The sequence below is a fragment of the Moschus berezovskii genome, chromosome 5, assembly GCF_049115385.1.
Source record: "Moschus berezovskii isolate FMDL1 chromosome 5, NW_MosBer_1.0, whole genome shotgun sequence".
Lineage (NCBI taxonomy): Eukaryota > Metazoa > Chordata > Mammalia > Artiodactyla > Moschidae > Moschus > Moschus berezovskii.
The window spans coordinates 7,262,734-7,286,878 of record NC_142464.1 but is presented as its reverse complement, the minus strand read 5'-3'; the positions used below and the strand labels follow the sequence as shown (position 1 = coordinate 7,286,878).

Below are 24,145 nucleotides of genomic sequence, written 5' to 3'. Positions count from 1 at the left end.
ACTCTCACATCCATACATGACTACTGGAAAAATCATAGCCTTGACTAGATGGACCTTTGTTGGTAAAGTAATGTCTCTGCTTTTTAATATGCTGTCTAGGTTGAACATAGCTTTCCTTCTAAGCAGCAAGCATCTTTAAATTACATGGCTGCAATCACCATCCACAGTGATTTTGGAGCCTAAGAAGATAGTCTCTTACTGTTTCCACTGTTTCCCCATCTATTTGTCATGAAGTTATGGGACTGGATGCCATGATCTTAATTTTCTGAATGTTGAGCTTTAAGCCAACTTTTTTCACTCTCCTCTTTCACTTTCAACAAAAGGCTCTTTAGTTCTTCTTCACTTTCTGCCATAAGGGTGTTATCTGCATATCTGAGGTTATTGATATTTCTCCCAGTAATCTTCATTCCTGCTTGCAATTCATCTATCTCTCTATATATATTCATACATAAAAGCACATATTTATATATACACATATATATGAAAAAAGCGTTAATTTTTAAAAGTGCATAGAAAGTTACCAAATACAAACATGTATCATCCCCTTTACTTGCTTTGTGCAGATTTGCATCAGACTTCTTTTCTTGACCCTCTCCAGAACCCTATGCTTACCCCATGAAGGTGTAAACACATTCTATTAAACTGTCTCTTTTGTCCTCTGCAGTCTCTGCTTCAGTGGGTCCCAAAATTATGCATGCATCAGACTCACACAGAGGGCTAGGTCAGTCAAACTCGGGGCTGGGTCCTGCTCCAAGAGTTTCTTATTCGGTAGGTCTAAGTTGGGACCCGATGATCTGCATGCCTAACAATTTCCCACATGATTCTGATGCTACTAGTGGAGGGATTATCCTTTGCAAACTATGGATTTAGTTGGGTTTTATTTCCTATCATGTAATCTGTAAGGAAGTTGCAACTAGATGATAAATTTAAGGTTTCATCCAAGATGAAAACTGTGAAAGGCGATTGTATCTTGTATGTCCTCCAATTGAATTGTCACATTTGGGAACCCCTGTCCCAAATTGTTTCAAGAGCCAAGAGGAAATTATCTGTACTTATTTCTCATCCCAGACTCTGTTCTACTATGACGAGATCACAAACAAGCCGCCAGTTGGGCTTCTGTCCTAAGTAGGGTTCTCATGACACATGTATCTTCTGGGAGCCAATTAGTTCACCTGCAGTGTTATTTTTTTGTTTTATTTGTTTTGGCTCTCTGAGTCTTTGTTTCAGTGTGTGAGCTTTCTTTTGTTGCACCTCTTGGGTTCAGTTGCTCTCAGTATGTGAGATCTTAGTCCCCTGACCAAGATCCAACCTGTGTCCCCTGCGTTGGTAGGGGGATTCTTAACCACTGGACCACCAGGGAAGTTCCCATCTGGGAGATTTTTAAAGTTGTGCCGTTGCTGAGACATCACTTTTAAAGGGATCTGCATGAAGCCCTGGTAACAACATTATCATATGTGAAACAAATCGTCAGTCCAGGTTCGATGCATGATACAGGGTGCTCGGGGCTGGTGTACTGGGATGAACTAGAGGGATGGGATGGGGAAGGACGTGGCGGAGGGGGGGGGGTTCAAGATGGGGAACACATGTACACCCAGGACAGATTCATGTCAATGTATGGCAAAACCAATACAATAATGTAAAGTAATTAGCCTCCAATTAAAATAAATAAATTAAAAAAAAAAAAAAAGAAAGAAAGAAAATTCCCCCGTGACTCTAACCAGCAGCCCAGATTGAGAACTACAGGGTGAGGTGGGCTCATCCTGTAGGAGGAACCAGGGTTCCTCCAATCATGGAAATTTTGATCGTGTTTATGACTTCTATTTCATTCTAGTCACTATTTTTTTCTTTATTTATTCTTCCTTTTCTCCCTTCTTGTTGTCTGAGACTGGCGAAACACTTTAGTTAACACTCTCAGAGTTGCAAGCTAGCCTAAACCCCCAAATCTCTAAAATACAGACACCAGAATTTGTTAAGGTGAGGCTCAAAGGGACAGACAAGCACAAAATGGTTCAACTAAGGCAGAAAATAGAGAGGTTTTGATGGTTACTTGTTAGATAATCATGAAGGAAAGAGAAAAATCTTCAATATAATGTCTAAAGTAAAAGCCCCCTCCAAGAAGCTTCTCAAACCCAGGAACTCCGGCATCTTCAGTTCTGCATAAACCTGCAAGTTAGTGGAAGAGAACTGAGTCCTCTGGAGCCCTTACTGCCTCTGATAGAGGTGGTAGGGAGGTCATGGCTCTGAGTTTGAGAGTCAGAGTTCTATAAACAGAAGGCAACTTACTAGTGCTGCTCCAGGGACATCTTAACTTCTGAACTGAATTAGACACTGTATTTAAATTTACCTATGTCTGAGATGATTGCAGAAATTTACAATATTGTAAAGTAATTAGCCTCCAATTAAAATAAATAAGTTTATATGAAAAAATAAAATGAATGGAGAACTACTCTGCAATGGCTACAAAGAAGATAAGGACTCAAATATGGTAATTAGGAATGCAGGATATGCTCGAGCTATAAATACATTCTCAGATACAAATCATGATTTGGTAGCAACAAGTACTGTACCCAATATTGACCTAGTGTTCATTTTCTGTTTTCATAAATACATAGGATTAAAAAGGAATCTGTGTGACTGAAAGAAGAGAGAGGGTGTTTTTCTTTTCTGTTCTTTTTCCATACTGGCGAACAGATATAAATTCTTTAAAGAAAGGGCATAGTTCAAGATAACTGTAAATTCTAAATACATATTGTCCTTAAATAAGAAGTAGATAAACTTGATCTAACTGATATTCCTGCTTATTCAGTATTTTGCACTTTGGTATAATTGGTTATTTACCAACAAAAAGACAAACATAGTAAAGTGTAAACTGCTTCATAATACATAGACACTGAATTTTTCCTCTGAAGGAACATCATACTTCTATCTACTTTTGCCTGAAGCTTTCCAAATTTGGAAAATTCCTACTTGATTCAAATTTACTCTAAGACATATTTACAGGCAGAAAATTTCTATTGTTTCTCTTTTCTTCTTTCTAAAATCACTACTTGTTAAATAATTGGCCTACAGAATACATGTTCTTTTCAAAAATCAGAGTGGCTTCATTAGCCAAATTGAAGGTAATGAATCAACTCACTTGATTTTGGTCATGTAAGATAATTTACTAGTAAAGACAACTAGTATTATTGATGAGACTGTCATTTTGTTTCTGAAAAGATTATCTCCTAAATTCAGAACAATTAGAAATAAAAAAGCCTGCTAAGATAAGATGTATCATTGAAAAACAGAAAAAAAATGCCATTTCTGCTAGCCTTTCAAGTTTTTTTCTATATGTTACACACACACACACACACACACATTTAAGTGTTTTCATTGTTCTTGTTTATTCAAAATACAAATTACTGAGATAAATGCTGAAATTCTATGTGAAATCACACAAAATATTAAAATGTGATGTCATAATTAGTTATTTTTTTTGAGAACTTTTACTCTGTAAAATAAAGAAGCATCATGTATGCTTTAATTTTTGCTGAGGACTGCAAAGAATTCAATTATTCACTTCTAGGAAAGAAATTAGTTCTAAAACATGTATTAGACTAGCAATGAATCTATTTGAAAAATATATTGATTTTTCTCCTTTTTTTATCATACAAATGAAGAGAGGGCCACTTCACCTTTTGTAGCCAGCCTTCTCCAAGTAAAGAGAAGGCAAGAATTGAAAGTGAGACCTCGTGACTCTGTGTGGAGTCACCCTGAGTAACTCATCTCTGGAGGTAATATTCATGCCTGCATTTCCTACCAGCTCAGCTATAATTTAGAATAAACAGGAGAAAGGTTGTTATTAATGCCTACAAGACTCAGCAAACCAAAGCAAAGGCATGAAGAAGACAATAAATTCTGTTAACTCTTGGAAATGAATGGTTCTCTCTAGGCCACTTCAAATAAACTTTCTGACCTGAATGTTGAAGATGTTGAGAAACTTATCTTTCATTCATGGAATGGACGTTGACAACTGAATGTTGGTCTCATTGTTTGTACAGAATGACTAATAGAAAGAAGTAACAGAATATGCAACAGAAGTACAAAATAAATCTATGGAGTGCATATAAATCTAGGACTAACAGCGAATAGGACACAGGCTATTAACTATTAGAATGCTTTCACAATTAGAGGCTTTGGAAGAAAGAGACTCCCAGAAAATGATATGTCCAAGGAAGAAATAGTATAACTGAGCAGGACACTATGTGAAGTGAAGTGAAAGTTGCTCAGTTGCGTCTGACTCCAGGCCAGAATACTGGAGTGGGTAGACTTTCCCTTCTCCAGGGAGGACCCTATGGGGCCTTCCCAATTCAGACCCTTCCCCATATCCTCTGCCATATCTCCTCTATGAAGTATCTGGATAGCAGTATCTGATACATATTAGCTGAGTAGTTTTACAGATACTAAAACCCCTATCAAATAGAAGAAATTAACCACCTGATGACCATGAGCATGCAGTCCTCAGACTTACTGGCATCTGATGACTAATAATGTTAACCCTATGATCCTGCCCTGTTACCTCATCATCAACCAATCAGAGAATTGTGCACAAGCTGATTGTATTCCCTATGACTCCCTTTCTCACCTGGACTTTAAAAATGCTTTACTGACTCCCATCGAGGAGTTTGGGTATTTTGAGTACTAGCTGCCCTGGACTCGTTGCTTGGCGCCTGCAATAAACGGTGTACTTTTTCTACACCACAACCCAAATTTGGTTCGGTAACAATAGATAATAAGTGTGCTGATATTCAGGGGTCCTCAAAGAACAGACTTTGAGGAACAGGAAAGTGACCGGGATGGACCATAAATCTATGAACCTAGCCTTCCCAATGACCATCATAACTGCTTAAAAGGGGAAAGTAAAGAGCAGTATTTTTTTTTTTTTCCGTTAAATGGATATTGAGAGAAAAACTGCTCAGTGGAATGTTACTTTGCTTTAAACATCTTAGTTGTAAAGCATATTTATCTCAGTTTTAAAATTTCAACTTTTTCTGGGGACACGTATGGATAAATCTGTGAAGCTGTGCTAAGTGTGGAACCTGGCTAGTTCATGATGTCACTCCTGTAGGTCCGTGTCCAATTGCCTCCTTTGGTGGTATCTGCATTTAAATGATGAGCTGCAAAGGGAAATTGCACTTCCTGCAGCTGCAGTCCCATAAGCTTAGTTATGAGTCTTCGCAGTGCTTTAAGTGTGCTTTTTCTCTCTTGCTATTCTTAGCACTGCTGGACTTAGAAAAAAAGATATCAGCATGCCCAGTGAAATTTGAATTTCAGATAAACAATGAATACTTTTTACATTATGAGTGTGCCCCAGTGAAAAGCTACTTGTTTATCTGTAATTCAAATTTCCATGGATGTTCAACCCTGAAAACTCTCCTCATTCTTTAAGGCCATAAAAAGAAATTTTATAATCTGTAGATTGGCATTTGTTCATATGTACCATTTCCTCATTCACTCCTATTGGAAAGAAAGACACACCTATTTTCTTTACCATAGCAACCCTTCTATTCTGTGCTTTGGGCTCCATCCTTTTTGGTGCCTCAATACATAAGCAATCCTCCCAGTTTTCTGTGTTTTCAACCTCTTTCTCTCTCTGAGCTCAAGGGCTCTCTAAATGCAGAAGTAGGCCTCCCAGTTGCCCTCTGTCTCCACTTCCATCCATTCTCTGTTTCCTTCACACATTCTTTGGTTTCCACCTGCTCCTTGCCCTATCCCAGGACCATTAAATGCTGCAGTTCCATGGGGTTCTCCATGCCTGAATCTTCTCAGTTTACAGTTTCCTATGGGAGAGCTCACCAATAGCCACCTATTGGGCCAAGACCTCCTAATCTTCATCTAAAGTTGCAATGCCTCTTCTGACCTCCGGACCTGTATATGTCTCTTCAATATCTCCCTTTGGATGTCTATTTTGTGCCTCAGACTATCGTGTCAAAAATTGAATTCCTCTTCTTTTCTATCTGCCTCCTAAACAGTGTGTTCTCTCTATAGTAAATGGTAATAAAATCTACCCAGTTATCTAAATCAGAAACATGAGATCCCCTGCAGATACTTAATCATTGAGTTCTACTTGATTTACTTTCAAAATATTTTAAAAATCCATCTACTTTTTCTTTTTTTGTTTGATAGTTCCCTGTGCTATACAGCAAATCTTTGTTGCTTACCTATTTTATTTATTTTATATTTTTGGCTCTACCACAAGGCATGTGGGATCTTAGTTTTCTGACCAGGGATTGAAGCTGCAACCCCTTGCATTGGAAAGGCAGAGTCCTAAATATTGGATTACCAGGCAAGTCCCTCATCTACGTCTTTTTATTCTTATAGCCTCTATCACCTTCTTTCCCAGAACACAGCACTAACTTTCTAACAGGGTTTCTTTGGCTTCTGTCTTGTCCTTCCTATCTGTTTTCCAAAAGAAGCTTGAGTGTTTTTCCAAAATATAAAACAAACAATGTCTTTCTTTTACTTGAAAGTCTACAGGAATTTCCCCTTGTCATTAGGATATCTTCCAAACTCCTAACTGTGGCTGATAAAGAGCTCATGGTTGGCTCCCACCCCTCCTCCTGCTCCCTGCTGGGCCACAAGGAAATCCTTTTCCTTCAAATCTTGCTCGTCTTTGTGTGCTCATTTGTGCCATATGTTTTCCCTAAAATAGTGTATCTCTTCTTTTAACTCCTTTGGATTGTTCTTTAATTATTAGTTCCTCAGGGAAACCTGCTTTGTTTATAGATGTATGTATGTTCCTTTAGCTTTATTTATTCATGGATTAAAAAAAAAAAACATTTACCTGTTTGATTATTTTTCTTATCACATGGAATATAAATTATTTAGGGATGAAGCCATTACTGCATTTTCCACCGTATTTCCAGCTTCTAAAAATTTGCTTTGATACAGAGTAAATTTCTAAGGCATCACCGACTCTGTGGACATGAGCTTGAGTGAACTCTGGGAGTTGGTGATGGACAGGGAGGCCTGGCGTTCTGTGATTCATGGGGTCATGGAGAGTCGGACACGACTGAGCAACTGAACTGAACTGAACTGAAATTTCTAAGAAATACTTGCTCAATGTGTAAATAAGTGAGCAAACAGGCACACAGGATGACAGGGAGAGAAAATTGTGCTTTAAGTGGGTCACAAATAGTCAGACATGACTGAAGTGACTTAGCACGTCCACTGCATACGGAGAAAAATAGGTGTGAGACAATTCCTACCTTCAAGTGGCTTGCTGTGTAGAAAAAAGGGAACCAATACACACGAAATTACTAACAAATGACAGTACTAAACACGTGATACTGACTATAAAGATTGTGGAAATTTCAAGAAGGAAAAAGTCACCATGGTCCAGAATAGTCTGGAAAAGCTTCATGGAAGAGGATAAAAATAAGGAAACATATCTAAATATGGACATTTGGAAAAGATGACAAATATTTAGGAAGGGAAGAATTGCATTTGATGTTAGTTGAACATTACTTAAAAAAATGATTTACAGTGTTGTTTAATTTCTGCTCTATAGCAAAGTGACTCTACGTTTTTTTCAGGAGTCATGTACAGATGTGAGAGTTGGACCATAAAGAAGGCTGAGTGCTGAAGAATTGATTCTTTTGAACTGTGGTGCTGGAGAAGATTCTTGAGAGTCCCTTGGACATCAAGGAGATCAAGCCAGTCAATCCTAAAATAAATCAACCATCAATGTTCATTGGAAGGATTGATGCTGAAGCTGAAACTCCAGTACTTTGGCGACCTGATGCAAAGAGCTGACTCATTGTAAAAGATCCTAATACTGGGAAAGATTGAAAGCAGGAGGAGAAGGGGATGACAGAGGATGAGATGGTTGGATGACTTCATTGACTCAATGGACATGAGTTTGCGCAAACTCCAGAAGATAGTGAAGGACAGTGAAGCCTGGTGTGCTGTAGTCCATGGGATCACAAAGAATTAGGCATGACTGAGTGACTGAACAACAAATATAAATAAATATATATATGTATGATTAATAAATATGTTGGTGTTTTAGTTGCTAAGCTGTGTCCAATTCTTGGCAACCCCATGGACTGTAGCCTGCCAGGCTCCTCTGTCCAAGATATTTTCTAGGCAACAATACTGGAGTGGGTTACTATTTACTTCTCTGGGGGATCTTCCCCATTCGGGGATCGAACCTGGGTCTCCTGTATTGCAGGCAGATTCTTTACCAACTGAACTACCAGGGAAGCCATATATATATATATATTCCTGGAGGAGGCATGGCAACGCACTCCAGCATTCTTGCCTGGAGAATCCCCATGGACAGAGGAGCCTGCCGGACTTCAGTCCATGGGGTCGCAAAGAGTCAGACATGACTGAGCAACTAAGTACATACACACACACAGATATACACACACACATATATATACATATATATATATTCTTTTTTATATTCTTTCCAATATGGTTTATCATTTGAATATTGTTCCCTGTGCTATACAGTGGGACCTTGTACTGTTTGTCTTTTTGCTTTTTCCTGCTTATAATTCTTTTCCCACTTGTTCTGGTACTGGTGCTATTCTTTATGGTGTTAGAATACTCATTCCCCAACTCAAGTTTCTGAAGAGGTTGCCAGCAGCTACATTTTAAATCGAACCTTCTCACTCAAGGACATAGTCCAAGCATAGTGACCTGCTGACAGTGATTAGCCTACGGATGTGACCTAAAAAAGGCTAATTCTATTCCTTCTCTGGGATTTCTTGAAACTGCTTGAAGAGAACATTTCCCTTTCCTGTGAAGCCATTACTGGTAAAATGTAAGGCTGCCACTGTTTCTGTCCACAATGCTTATTCTCTCCGATGTACAGAGGAAGCTTGACTGTAGCCAGAGAAAATGAGAACCACAGAGAGAAGGCATGGAAGCAAGGGAACCACATTAACTGACTCTCAGGAGGTCTTGAGGCCATCTGTACACCTGAAGTTTCAATTTCTGTGGCTAATACAGCAAGCTCATTTTAACTAGTTTCAGCCAATTTTAACATGATAGATGAGTCCAGACCAAACTGGGGTAAAGTGTGGATGAAGAGGGAGAATAGACAGGTCGAAGAGAATCATAAGGGTAGGGTGGTAATGGGGAAGAGGACCCAGATAAAAGCGGCATCCAGAAGAAGTGGCAGGACTTGGTGGGAACCAGATATACTCAATGAGAAGAAAAAGATTGTCAAAAACAGAAAATTTTTGGCAAGAAGGGGCAGTTAGGATGGGGAAGTGGATTTGAAGGGAAATAATAGTCAAACGATGACAGCTGAGTTCCTGGTAAAGCTGGGACTTCGTGGTTTCAGTCTGACGACCCACCCTACACTGGGATGACAGTGTGAAATCAGGAAGGTGATCTGATTTGTGCTTTGTGTCAGAGCTCAGCAGAGGATGACATAAAACTCTAATTATGCTTCCCAAACTCAGTCTTTACCAGGGACAATTTGTAGCATCGAACAGAGATTCTTGAATTGTGGTCCCTAGATCAAAAGCATCTGTATCACTTGGGAATGTATTAGAAGTGCAGAGTCATGGTCCAACCCCAGAAGAAGGCATCAGAGACTCTGGGGGTGGGGACAGGGTCTGCTTTTTTTTTTTTTTAATTATATATATTTATTTGGTGGAACCAGCTTTTAGTTGTGGCACCCTGGATCTTTGATCTTTTTTTTTTTAAGTAATTAATTTATTTTTTATTGGAGGCAAATTATTTTACAATATTATATTGGTTGGTTTTGCCATACATTGACATGAATTCTCCCCGGTTTTACATAAGTTCCCCCTCCTGAACCCCCCTCCCACCTCCCTCCTCCCTTTATCCTCCCTCTAGGTCATCCCCGCACGCCAGCCCCTAGCATCCTATAACATGCATAGACCCTGAACTAGTGATTCGTTTCACATATGACAACATACGTGTTTCAATGCCATTCTCCCAAATCATCCCACCCTCACCCTCTCCCACAGAGTCCCAAAGACTGTTCTATACGTCTTTGTCTCTTTTGCTGTCTCGTATACAGGGTTATCATTTGCATCTTTCTAAATTCCATATATATGCGTTAGTATACTGTATTGGTGTTTTTCTTTCTGGCTTACTTCACTCCGTATAATAGGCTCCAGTTTCATCCACCTCATTAGAACAGATTCAAATGTATTCTTTTTAATGGCTGAATAATACTCCATTGTGTATATGTACCAAAGCTTTTTTATCCATTCGTCTGCAGATGGACATCTAGGTTGCTACCATGTCCTGGCTATTATAAACAGTGCTGCAATGAACATTGGAGTACATGTGTCTCTTTCAATTCTGGTTTCCTCGGTGTGTATGCCCAAGAGTGCGATTGCCTTTGAATAGGCCCTGTCGTTGACCCTGATATCTACTAACAGCTGGTGGACAGCATGCTCTACATGGGGCTCTACCACAGGTGAGGCAACCCACCACTTACTACTATAATTTCACACAGGAATAATGACTCCCTTTGAAAAATTCATTTTCCCTGAATCTGTTCAATCAAAAACTGTATATTGAATATGTGCTATCTGCCAGGCATTTTGGATATTGCAGAAAACAAACCTGATTTCTTCAGTCATAAAAATACATAGATGTTGGCAATTAAAAATTAGGCTATGGTCAGGGGAGAACAAGATGGTGGAGGAGCAGGTGGATTTGGAGTCCATCTCTCTCTACGGATACATCAGGGATACACCTTCAGACACAGAAGTGCATGCAGAACACCAGCTGAGAGTGGACAGGAGTACATGACCAGTGGAAAAGAATATATAGAACCACGCAAAACTCAGTAGGAAAAACAGGAGGGTTAATAGGACTGGATCTGCCCTTGGTGGCTGGGGGAACTGAAGCAGGGCTCTGATCTCCACAGTGGGGCAGTTGTCTGCATCAGAGAAGAAACATTTAAGACTGGGAATGAAACAGCTGATCTGTGGCAGCCTAAATGGAATAAAAATCACACAGTCCTTGCCACAGCCATACATACCCCCAACAGGGATGAGGGCTCCTGGAAGGCGCAGCAGCTAGGAGCTGGAATTTAGGGATTGTGGAGCAATCCCAGGGTGAGGGCTGCTGTTGACTACAGAGAGACGGATCAAGGGGATGTGAGGGAGGAGATTGAGGTGGGAAATGCCTGTGGAGGAAAGCCAGGCAGCCGTGGAAGCAAGGGGATACTGCTGAGTCACACGTAGGCGGTGGAGACATCACCATAGTCTTTCTCCCCCATACGCCAGCATCAGAGGCTGAACAATAGAGAGGCTGGCCCATCAAATGCCTGATGCACTGAATTACAGAGCAGGACTCCAGCCAACGACCCCTCTCTATGTGCTTGATGCTCCAAACAACAGAGAAGAACTCCAGGTAAAGGATCTCTCTAAGTGCCTAAAAAGGCAGAGCATGGAGAAAGACTGGCCAAAGAGGCCTTCTCATTGCCAGCTACAAGAGACTTGAAAAAAAGACTCAGGGCCATAACTCCTTGGGCAGAGGAGTTATGTCCATGTCCTGCACACTTTGTGCCACCAGGGTCCCCACAAGCCAAGAAATTTTACTACCTTCACCCTCAACACTCACTGGAGCAGAGATGCCACAGGCAAAAAAAATCCTGTGTGTATACATGCTGGGTGTCTTTGGTCGTGTCCAATTCTTTGTGACCCTGTAGATCATGGCCTGCCAGGCTTCTCCATCAGAGAGGTTCTCTAGGCAATAATACTGGAGTGTATTGGCCAATACTGGTTGCCATGCCTTCTAGAGCACTATTTCCTGCTGCCCTAGCTGCAAACTCACCTGAGTACCTGATGCTGCCAGAACCCCTGTGACCCAAGCAGCTGCACCACCTCCACACCTGGCCCTCACAGGAGCAAACCCAAGTCCTCCAGGGCAGCCTCAGGAGCAAACCACAGTGGATGACCCACATCTAGAGGTGGAAATAAAACCACAATTGAAACCCAGGGGAAGTGTGTCTAAGGAAGAAGACCCAGAACCTTCCCACCACTTGAACAAGATGCAGATTAAATTCCTACAATCAACTAGGCAGACTCTGTGTCTATGGAATATATTAAAGAAATTTGAGAGCTCCCACAAAAGAAAACACACTAGTTCTGAGAGCTGTGGACATTAGAGTCAAGAGAGCACACAGGAGTAGGACCAGATTAGACTCTGAACTGACCCCACAGCAGGTCCAGAGACCAGCACAGTGTTGGAGGGCATCCTAGGGAGGTGAAGTGGACTGTGACTCCCAGCGAGGGAAAGGACCCTGACAGCAGTGACTCAAGAGAAACACTTATTGTTCTTATGCTTTGACTTGTGCTGTAGATTCTTTTGGATTTGTTTGCTTGTTTTTCCCCCTCTGTTGTAGTTGTCAATTTTATTGGCACTATGAAATCTAATTAAAATTTTGAGCTTTTTTTTCACTAAGTCACATTTTTTATTGTCCTAAACCTCTGCCTCTTATGTTGGGATTTTACAGTTCTGTGGAGTTTTCCTTCTTCTTTTTTTTCCTCTCTCTTTTTAATTTTAATTTTTTAAACCTATTATTATTTTTTCTACATTTATTCTTTGTTTGCTTTTCTTACTATTCATTTCCCCTTGCAGCTAATCTTCAGTGTATATAAATCTTCTTTATATGTGTGTTTCCCTGGTGGCTCAGACACTAAATCGTCTGCCTGCAGTGCAGGAGACCCTGGTTCGATCCCTGGGTCAGGAAGATCCCCTGGAGAAGGAAACAGCAATCCACTCCAGTACTCTTGCCTGGAAAATTCCATGGACAGAGGAGCCTGGTGGGCTATATTCTTTTCCCCTTGCAGGTAATCTTCAATGTACATAAATCTTCTTTATCTACCTCTATTTAACTTTGCATACCTATTCTTTCTTTTTCTTCTTTCCTCTCAACATATTTGTTAGTTTTATTTTCATTGCTTTATTCCCCAGTTGTCACCTTGCTTTAGTTTTCAGTTTGTGCTTTAGTTAGTTTTGTTCTTAACTGGTAGATATAATTTTTGGTTTCATTTGTTCATCAGGTCAATCTATTGTACTTTATTTTTGTTGGACTGTTTTGATTTTGCTTATGGGTATGTATATAAATATATGTGTGTGTGTGTATTCAGTCACACTTTTTATTGTTATATACCTGTGCCTCTACATTGGGCTTTTGCAGTTGTGTGGAGTTTTCATTTTCTTTTTTCCTTTCTTTCTTTCTTCTTCCTTTTTTCAAATAATTTTAATTTTTTAAACTTATTACATTTTTTTCTACATTTGTTCCTTTGGTTGACTTTCCTACTGTTCTTTTGCCCTTGAAGTTGATCTTCAATGTATAAATCTTCATCTACCTCTATATAACTTTGCATATCTGTTCTTGCTTTCTTTTCTTTCTTTCCTTCCTTTCCCCTCAACATATTTGTTAGTCTTGTTTTCATTGCTTTATTCCCCACTTGTCACCTTGCTTTAGTTTTATTTTCCAGTTTGTGCCTTAGTTAGTTTTGTTCTTAACTTGTAAACATAGTTTTTTATTTCCTTTGTTCATTGGGTCAATCGACTGTACTTTATTTTTGTTGGACTATTTTGACTTTGCTTATGGGTGTACATTTATATGTATATATTCTATTATTTCAATTATTATTTGCCTGATTTTGTAACTGCCATTTTCTGGGGTTCCTCTTTGGTTTCTCATTTTTGGGTATTTGTTTTAATCTCACTTAACGCCATAACAAACCACTTGTGGAATCTTCATTCCTGACCAGAGATCAAGTCCTGAACCTTTGGAGTAGGAGCAGACTCCAAGACCCTAGACTACCAGAGAACTAACTCTAGGGTGTATCAAATAGTGAGAACTCACACAAAGGAAACCACTTGAATACAAGACCCGACATCACCCAACCACCAGTAGAAACCTGTCCTGGATGCCTCATCTAAACAAGACAAAAATACAAACCCAATCATCAGCAGACACGATTACCATCTCAGTCAGCCTTTCCCATCAGAGGAAAAACAAACAAACAAAAAAAAACTCAGCACAAATATCACCCTATATGAAGTTTACACAAACCACTGGACCAACCTTAGGAGGGAAGAAACCAAAAGGAAGAAAGAATTTAACCCTGAAGCTTGGGAAAAGGAGACTTTAACCACAATAAGTTAAAAAAAAAAAATAATGAAAAAGCAGATAAATGCTACACAAATGAAGAAACAAATTAGAAACACAGAAGTCCAAATAAATGAAGAGAAAACAGGTAAACTACCTGAAAAAAAGAATTCAGAATAATGATAGTAAAGATGATCAAAATCCTTCAAAACAAAAGCAGAAAAAGCAAGAATCAATTAACAAAGACCTACAAGAATTAAAGAATAAACATACAGAGATAAACAACACACTTATTGAAATTAAAAATACTATGGAAGGAATCAATAGCAGAATATCTGAAGCAGAAGAACGAATCAGTGAGCTGGAAGATAAAATCGTGGAAATAACTTCTGAAGAGCAGAATAAAGTAAAAAGAATGAAAAGAATTGACGATGGTGTCAGAGACCTCTGGGACAATATCAAGTGCACCAACATTCGAATTATAGGGGTCCCAGAAGAAGAAGTGAAGAAGAAAGGGTATGAGAAAAGTTTTCAAGAGATTGTAGTTGAAAATTTCCCCAACATGGAAAAGGAAATAATCAATCAAGTCCAAGAGGCACAGAGTCCCATATAGAAAAATCCCAAGGAGAAACACACCAAGATGCATACTAATCAAACTAACAAAGACTAAACACAAATAAAGAATATTAAAAGGAGCAAGGGAAAAGCAACAAGCAACATAGAAAGGAAACCCCATACATTTAACAGTTGACCTTTCAGCAGAGATTCTGCAGGCCACAAGGGAATGGCAGGATATATTTAAAGTACTGAACGGGAAAAATCAACAATCAAGATTATTGTACCCAGCAAGAATCTCATTCAAAATTGATGGAGAAATAAAAAGCTTTCCGGACAAGCAAAAGTTAAAGAGAATTCAGTGCCATTAATCCAGCTTTAGAATAAATGTTAAAGGGACTTATTTAGTCAAGAAATCCGAAAGAAGAAAAAAGACTTATAAAATCAACTCCAAATAATTCAGAAAATGGCAATAGGAACACAAATATCAATAATTACTTTAAATGTAAATGGATTAAGTGCTCCAACCAAAAGACACAGACTGGCTGAATGGATACAAAAACAAGACCCATATATATCCTGTCTACAAGAAACCCACTTCAGACCTAAAGACACATACAGACTGAAAGTGAGAGGATGGAAAAATATATACCATGCAAATGGGAAGCAAAAGAAAGCTGGAGTAGCAAGCCTCATATCAGACAAAATAGACCATAAAATAAAGAAGATTACAAGAGATAAGGAAGGATACTACATAATAGACAAGGGATCAGTCCAAGAGGAAGACATAACATTGTAAATATCTATGCACCCAACATAGGAGCACCTCAATACAGAAGACAAACACTAACATTCATAAAAGGAGAAACTGATGGTAGCACAGCAATAATAGGAGCCTTTAACACTCCACTCACACCAATGGGCAGATCACCAAAACAGAAAATTAATAAGGAAACACAAGTCTTAAATGATACTTAGATAAGATGGATCTCATTGATATCTTCAGGACATTCCATCCAAATGCAGAAGAGTACACTTTCTTCTCAAGTGCACATGGAACATTCTCCAGGATAGACCACATCTTGGGTCACAAATCAATTCTCAATAAATTTAAGAAAATTGAAATCATATTAAGCATCTTTTCTGACTACAACGCTATGAGACTAGATGTCAATTACAAGAAAAAATTGTAAGAAACATAAACACATGGAGATTAAACAATACATTTCTAAATAACCAACAGGTTACTGAAGAAATCAAAAGGGAAACCAAAACATTCCTAGAAAAAAATTACAATGAAAACACAACAACTCAAAACCAATGGGATGCAGCAAAAGCAGTGCTGCTACTGCTGCTGCTGTAAGTCGCTTCAGTCGTGTCCGACTCTGTGTGACCCCATAGACAGAAGCCCACCAGGCTAGGGAAGTTTATAGCAATACAATCCTACCTCAAGAAACAAGAAAAAAGTTAAATAGAAAATCTAACTTTACACCTAAAACAACTGAAAAAATAAGATTAAAAAAAAACAAAACCCTAAATTAGCAGAAGGAAAGAAATCATAAAGATCCAAGCAGAAATAATTGAAAAAGAAATGAAAGAAACAATAGTAAAGATTAGTAAAACTAAAAGCTGGTTATTTGAGAAGATAAACAAAATTGACAAACCTTTGGCCAGACTTATCAAGAAAAAAAGAGAGAAGAATCAAATCAACAAAATTAGAAAGGAAAAAGGAGAAGTTATAACAGACAATGCAGAAATACAAAGGATTATAACAGACTATTATGAACAACTATATGACATAAAGTTGAACTGTGGTGTTGGAGAAGACTCTTGAGAGTCCCTTGGACTGCAAGGAGATCCAACCAGTCCATTCTAAAGGAGATCAATCCTGCAGGTTCATTGAAAGGACTGATGCTAAAGCTGAAACTCCAATACTTTGGCTACCTCATGCGAAGAGTTGACTCACTGGAAAAGACTCTGATCCTGGAAAGGATTGGGGGCAGAAGGAGAAGGGGACGAAGAGAATGAGATGGCTAGATGGCATCACTGACTCAATGGACATGAGTTTGAGTGAACTCCGGGAGTTGGTGATGGACAGGTAGGCCTGGTGTGCTGTGATTCATGGAGTCGCAGAGAGTTGGACACGACTGAGTGACCGAACTGAACTGAATTGAATATGGCAAAAAAAAAAAAAACAAAAAAAAACAGGACAACCTGGAAGAAATGGACAGATTCTTAGAAAAGTTCAATCTTCCAACACTGAACCCAGGAATAAATAGAAATTATGAACAACCCAAATAAAATCACTAAAATTGAAGCTGTGATCAAAAATCTCCCAAAAAACAAAACCAGATGGCTTCACAGGAGAATTCTATCAAATACTTAGAGAAGAGCTAATGCCTATCCTTCTAAAACTCTCAAAAATTGCAGAGGAAGGAACACTTCCAAATTCATTCTATGAGGCATCCATCACCCTGACACCAAAATCAGACAAAAATAACACACAAAAAGAAAACTACAGGCCAATATCACTGATGAACATAGATGCAAAAATCCTCAACAAAATTTTAGCAAACAGAATTCAGCAACACATCAAAAATCTCCTACACCATGATCAAGTTGGGTTTATTCCAGGGATGCAAGGATTCTTCAGTCACTCAGTCCAGTCTCTCAGTCCAGTCTCTCAGTCATGTCCGACTGTTTGCGACCCCATGAATCACAGCACGCCAGGCCTCCCTGTCCATCACCAACTCCCGGAGTTCACTCAAACTCAATATATGCAAATCAATCAATATGATACACTGTATTAGCAAATTGAATGATAAACACCATACGAAAAACTCAATAGATGCAAAAAAAGCCTTTGACAAAATTCAGCACCCATCTATGATTAAAACTCTTCTAAAAATGGGCATATAAGGAATCTACCTCAACATAGTAAAGGCCATATATGATAAGCTTACAGCAAACATTATTCTCAATGGTGAAAAACTGAAAATATTCCCCCTAAGAGCAGGAACAAGACAAGGGTGCCCACTTTCACCCCTATTATTCAACATAGTTCTGGAAGTCCAAGCACAGCAATCAAAGAAGTAAAAGAAATAAAAGGAATCCAGATTGGAAAAAAAGAAGTAAAGCTCTTACTGTTTGCAGATGACATGATACTCTACATAGAAAACCCTAAAGATAGTATCAGAAAATTATTAGAGCTAATCAGTGAATTTAGCGATAAAAATAAATTAATTAAAAAAAATTAGGCTATGTTGACTGAATTACTCTTCTGTACACTTGAGACTAATACAATATAATAAATGAACAATATTGCAATAAAAGTTTTAAAAGATGATATGGAAGTGAAGGGGACCTGAGTGTTGGTTAGGGAATCACAAAGTTTTCCCCAAAGGAATTACATCTAAATTAAGAAAAAATGATTAGAATTAATCTGATGAAGTGAAGATCAGATAACATGAAGGCATTCCTGAAAGGTGAGAGCCTGCCTCTTTCAGAGACCTGAAGACAGACCAGCTTGAGCAGGTCATTGTTAACAATGCAGGTGAAGCTGAGGAGGCTGGTCTGACAGATCATTCAGACCCTTGTAAATTCTATTAAAGATTTTGAACTCACCACAGATGGCAACTAAGAGGCTATTGAAAAGTTTCAAGCATAAGCTAACATAATTTTTAATGTAAAGTTTCTATATAAAAAAAGGCAAAATCTTTCCCATTCCACAAGTGTGGGTATGATGGCATGATGATTTAAATTTCCTTAGTTGTAGGGTACTAATAGAGACACTTTCTCTGCATGAGGCTTTGACAATAGTGGGTAGAGTGGGTAGAATGGGTAGTGGCTAGTGGGTAAATTATCCTTGTGGGACTAAATACCAGGAAAAAACAAGTAAGAAGGGGCTTAGAAGCTGCTTCTGCTTTGTGGTTCTGGCTGAGACTGGTCCTGCTTGTTCATGTTTGAAGTGGCAGGAGTGCAAGTTCATCTTCCTGTCCTATACAGGGATCCTGGTGCTCAAGCTGGTCCATATACAGCCTTTAGAGATGTCATTCACTTTCCAAGCATCTCAGTCACCCCCCTGAGAATGGTACCCAGATCCTCTCTGGCCTTGAGAAGATTTTCACTGTTAATATCTTGGTGTGATTGTCCTGTGGTCAGACATCACGTGAATGACCAGTAGAAATATGCAGCTATTTAATGTCAATCTGTGTATAGTTCACTAATGCTTGAAAAAACACTCAGACTGAGCCTGGACTGCCCTCCCACATTTCAGTGATGTGACTTATGTTGTCTGCTCAATAGCTGATCCAGCGCCACCAAAAACAGCCTGCCCATAATTGAACTCATTGTCTTTCCCAATTTAGCTGGCCTCTGACCCTTCTGTTTCTGTCAGTAACACCAGCTTTTACTCCCTCCCAAGGCCCAAGATCTGGAGTCATTCTTGACTCCTGTAGGGTCTGCCCTTACTAATGCCAAGCGTTCAGTTGTTTCTGATGATCTGGTGGTGGGGGGATCCTGCCCACATGAGGGGGATCCTGCCCACCTGAGGGGATCCTGCCCACCCTGCCCCAAGGGCCCAGATGCCCACCAGGCCTCTCTGCCAGGCTAGCTTCTCCTTTCCTCAGTCCCAACCCCCAGCTAAGGCAATGGCAAGCCACTCCAGTACTCTTGCCTAGAAAATCCCGTGGATGGAGCAGCCTGGTAGGCTGCAGTCCATGGGGTCGCTAAGGGTCGGACACGACTGAGCAACTTTACTTTCACTTTTCACTTTCACACATTGGAGAAGGAAATGGCAACCCACTCCAGTGTTCTTGCCTGGAGAATCCCAGGGACGGGGGAGCCTGGTGGGCTTCCGTCTATGGGATCACACAGAGTCGGACACGACTGAAGTGACTTAGCAGCAGTAGCAGCAGGTTGTGGCAGCTCCCAGCAATTTCCTTTTTTTCAAATTCCTGCAGTATTCCTCTTTTAAAACTCACCATCTTGAACTTTCATCTTTTCAAGTGTACATCTAACTTCTGACACTAGTTAATAGGCCACTCAAGTGAAGAATCAAGTCTTTCTGTCACTTTATATCCTCAGCTCCCAGTATAAAATATGGCCCATAGGATTTGCTTAGTGGGTGTATTTTGACAGTAACTCACAGCAAGAAATAGCTATAGGCCCATTGATCTCTCTTTATTAATAGGAGTCTATGTTAAATATTCTTTTTCTCCAGAGCAGTGCTTTTAACTTTGGAAGACCAGCCACTATGACTCGAATTACAAGCACTCCTTTTTCTCCAGTTACCATTAAGCCTACAGCTGCTGCTGCTGCTGCTGCTGATGCTAAGTCACTTCAGTCGTGTCCGACTCTGTGTGACCCCATAGACAGAAGCCCACCAGGCTCCCCCGTCCCTGGGATTCTCCCGGCAAGAACACTGGAGTGGGTTGCCATTTCCTTCTCCAATGTGTGAAAGTGAAAAGTGGAAGTGAACTCGCTCAGTCGTGTCCGACCCTTAGCGACCCCACGGACTGCAGCCTACCAGGCTCCTCCATCCATGGGATTTTCTAGGCAAGAGTAGATTCTGGAAATGACCACAGATGTTTGCTAATGGGAAGTTATTAGTCTAGACTAGAAATAGTGTTTTAGTCCGTCCCCAGACATTGTAGCGAAGCCACACTTAAGTCATAGTCAAAAGATTACCAGAAACTTGCTTGTTTCAGTATATGGGTCAAACGGTGTCACTTCTCCCTTAGCGTGCTTTCCACGGCCCTCCCCACCTCTCTGATCTCATCCCCACCGGCGCCCCCTCCCTTTCCATACCCCGGCAGCAGAAGCAGCTTTCGGTTCCCCAGACCCCAGTGGCATGCTGTCTGCACACCCTTCCCTGTTCCTTACTCGGTTAGTTCCCGTCACGCCTGGGCCACAGGCAGTTCGTCACTTCCTTAAGACAGTCCTTCTCTGATCTCCCAGCACAGATCTACTTTCCTCATTATACACTCCTACGTCACTTATCACAACTGCAATTAACTGTGGAATAGTTTGTGTTCATCTCCACCAGACAGTAAGCTCTCAGATGTCAAATGCCTGCAATAAAAGCCTGATGCACTGTAATCAATAAATGCCTGAGTGAATAAGTAATTGAGCGTTTTTTGAATGACCCATAAAATTTTCAGAGGAACAAGCCATTAAAATATTATTTGCATCCACAGATTAATTCTCCTTCTCGTCCTGCCCTGAGTGAGCATAGGAAGCTTTCTCTGGGTCCTGTGATTCACATGAAAGCACACACATGTATTATGAAGTACCACTTTTGTAAAAGCAAGCCCCCAAACCAAGCATTATGCAAAGGAAAAAAACTTGACTTGCTCCCAAACAGAACCCAAGTAACTTAAATGATCAGGTAATAGGAACATTCAACATATTTGTTTTGTTTCAAATTGTCTCATTGGTGCAAACTAACCTGGGTAGTCACATCATTTTTTTTTTTAAACTTTAAATTATTCTGAAAACTGCATCCAATTGGGTAAAAAGTGTAAGCAAGCAGTCTCGTAGATATTAATATGAATTATTTGCATGTTGAAACTTTTTAGTACATGGGTATCACCAAAGTTAATGTTGTCTCCTTCTCAGAAGGTCCCAGCAGCTCCGCTGGTGCATCTGTGACCTGTTTCTGTGTCCTTTCAGTCTTGAATTACCTGCTGAGTCGGACAACTGGAGAACAAATTGGCACCAACTGCAGAGGAGACTTTTCTGATACAAAAATCTGACCTTAATCCCCCCAAGCCTTGAATATCCTGTCAGGGTGCTAAAAGTTCACCAGATTTGCACTGAGATCTCACACTGTCATTCATGTTTCCTCCACAATTCTTGTCTTTACTGAGAGAGGGGACAGGACTTGTTTTGACAATTCTTTGATCAGGATAAATCATCTTTCAGTTAAAAGAAGGAAGAAGGGGAAAGCAAGCTATTTTGGAAAAGATTTCAAATCCACGGATATTTGTGCATCATTCTCCCCACCCCTTTGCTCATTTTATCACCTTATATCCAATCAGACAAATAACAGTATGAATAAATGTTGTGTTTTGAGGGCAGGGGACATACACACATGTAACTCACAGCGGGAGGAGGTATATTTGGGGGGCATCAAATCTTTCTCTGGAGAGACTGACCTGCATGCGTGTAAATGATCAGACCCGTCACGGTCCGTGGCAGGAGGCTCCTGGAACCCCGCATCATCAGCAGACTTGCCACCTTTGACCGCCAGCATTTCAGTGCTGGAATCTGTCCCTGAAAATCTTCTCTTGATTGTTGTTTCATTTTGCCCACACCGATGGAAGAGTTTAGGATCCCTGTCGTGGTCCTCCCCTCTGCTCTCCTGTTGCTGCCTTGAGGGTCTTTTACTCTCAGAGGACCCTCTCGACAGGGAGACACCACATCCTTCATACGTTGTGCTTTTTGCTCTGTGCAGGTTTAAAGAGCAGCTCTCACAGCTGGTCAGCTCCGCGTGCTTTTTATCTTTGGATCCCAAGTGTACTGGATTGATATCATTAGGAGCAGAAGACTCAGCCTGGTTTCCACTTGGTTTAGTTCTCCTTCTTCTCCGCGAGAGGCGGAACTTCACTTGGGCTCTTCTCTTTGCCTGAATCCAATGACTCTCACGGGTGGAAGATGAGTCTGAGGAATCTGTGTCGGTCTCACTGCATCGTGGGCTGGGAAGGTGGAGGTGAAAGTCGCTTCTTCTCCCTCTCCCCTGTTCTTGGGCATGCTCATACCTCTGAGCGGCCCGCCTCCTCCTCCTAGGCTTCTGTGTTACTGGTTTCTTACCAGGCTCCTGCCTAGCAGGGCTCAGCACTGTGACAGGGGTGCTGTGCTCAAGTGAGGCTCCTGACATGTCATGTGAGATGGCAGATCTAGACAAAGCAGCAGGCAAAGGATGAGGGATTGGGATGGGGAGGAAAGCCATGGGAATTGGAAAGGAGAGGACAGCCATGGGAAACAGAAAAAGAGAGAGATGAAAATGACAGCATGGACCCAAAGTTTGCAAACAAAGATCAAATGAGGGAAATGTAGTAAAGGAAAAAAAAATCAGGCTGATATAAATTATCCATAGACAAGATAAGACAGCAGCAAGAGTCACACAGTCTCATCATATATAACAAGAGTACAAAACACTGGTCTAAAAATACCAAACAGGCTCATTTGCTGCACACTTACCTGCAGATGTCCTGAGTGGATGGACAGACAGACAACCTTGATTGGCTCCTGTGAGCTGTCCCAGCTGTTGGACTGCTGGCCTGGAGAAACAAGTTAGACAATTTGGCATCTTGGTTAAGGTAATACATGGTCGATATCTTGCTTTTTTTCCACATATTTAAAAAATTACAACAAACGTGGCTGCCGGTCATGTTGTTTGTAAGGCAGCTCACAGGATATAGGAAGTCGGGGGGCAGGTTTTGCAAAAGTAAAACTGATTTGAGGAACTTGGAACAGCTGAGATGCTGTACCACTTTGCTGTTGCTTCGTTTGTGATAGAGGAAGATGATTCCACAAGTTTCTATTCTATTTACTGTAAGCTTTTGAGTGGAATGGCTCAATTTGCCTTGGAAAAAAATGTGTAACTCTTGAAGAGCCTGTGATATAAAGGACACAATGGCTATTATGTGACAAAGATTATACTAATTCAGGAAGATTCAATAATCAAATAGCCATTAGATTGCTAGATACTGCCTGGAGTTAACATTAAGTCACTTTAGGGCCCCATGAGATGATATATTTAAAAACACTTTGTAATATTTAAAAACCTCCAGTGATTATTATTATTTTATCATGGAGGCTAATAAAAATCTGTCCACTACAACATTATTAACCTTCATAACTTTTAGCTTCATGACCAGACTAAGCCTGAGAATAAGAAAGCCTGAAATTATGCAGATTGGCATAAATTTCAGTCTGTTTCATGAGATGCTTATGTTTGAAACACAGCATTTCTTCACTACTTTGAATTTTCTAACCATTGTATTTAGTACATGTGATGATGATAAATAAAAAACTAGACTGTGTGAAGAATTTACTGTGTGCCAGGCATGGTACTATGGTTTATCTGCCATCTGTTTAATCCTTATAATAATCTCACAAGTGGGAAATAATAATAACTAATAGTTTTGAGGAAATATTTATGCCAGTCACAGTTCTAAGTAAATTTCCTATGTTCATTCATTAGTACAAGAAACACATGTAGCAAATACGATAATTTTTTCCATGTTATAGATGAGGAAACTGAGAAATCAGTGCTGCTCCTTGCTGGTAGATGGTAGAGCAGAGCTTCATGTGAGAAATTCTGCTCTTTGGTCTGCTCTCATACTCAACTCACAAGGCAACCCTTGCCTGTACACAGAGGAAACCCAGGGGGTTCAAGTTCCAGATTTAGAACAGTCTGACAGCACAGATGAAATTGACAGCAAGAAAAATAATAGTAAAGGTAGTAAGATTAAC

The 24,145-nt window shown here is 40.1% G+C and overlaps 1 protein-coding gene across 2 annotated transcripts in view; it reads right to left on the bottom strand.

Moving 5' to 3' along the window:
- Positions 1-24,145, bottom strand: part of MARCHF1 (membrane associated ring-CH-type finger 1) — a 688,453-nt gene that overhangs the window by 105,547 nt on the left and 558,761 nt on the right. The window contains exons 1-2 of one of the 2 annotated variants that reach the window (XM_055434162.2): positions 22,868-23,081; positions 21,823-22,563 (exon numbers count right to left, since the gene is read on the bottom strand). In XM_055434162.2, coding sequence (XP_055290137.2) covers positions 21,823-22,563; positions 22,868-23,058 — 932 coding nt within the window. In that variant the 5' untranslated portion in view covers positions 23,059-23,081. Of the gene's footprint in view, positions 1-21,822; positions 22,564-22,867; positions 23,082-24,145 lie in introns of those variants that run through there. The other variant, XM_088836140.1, reaches the window with a different exon arrangement.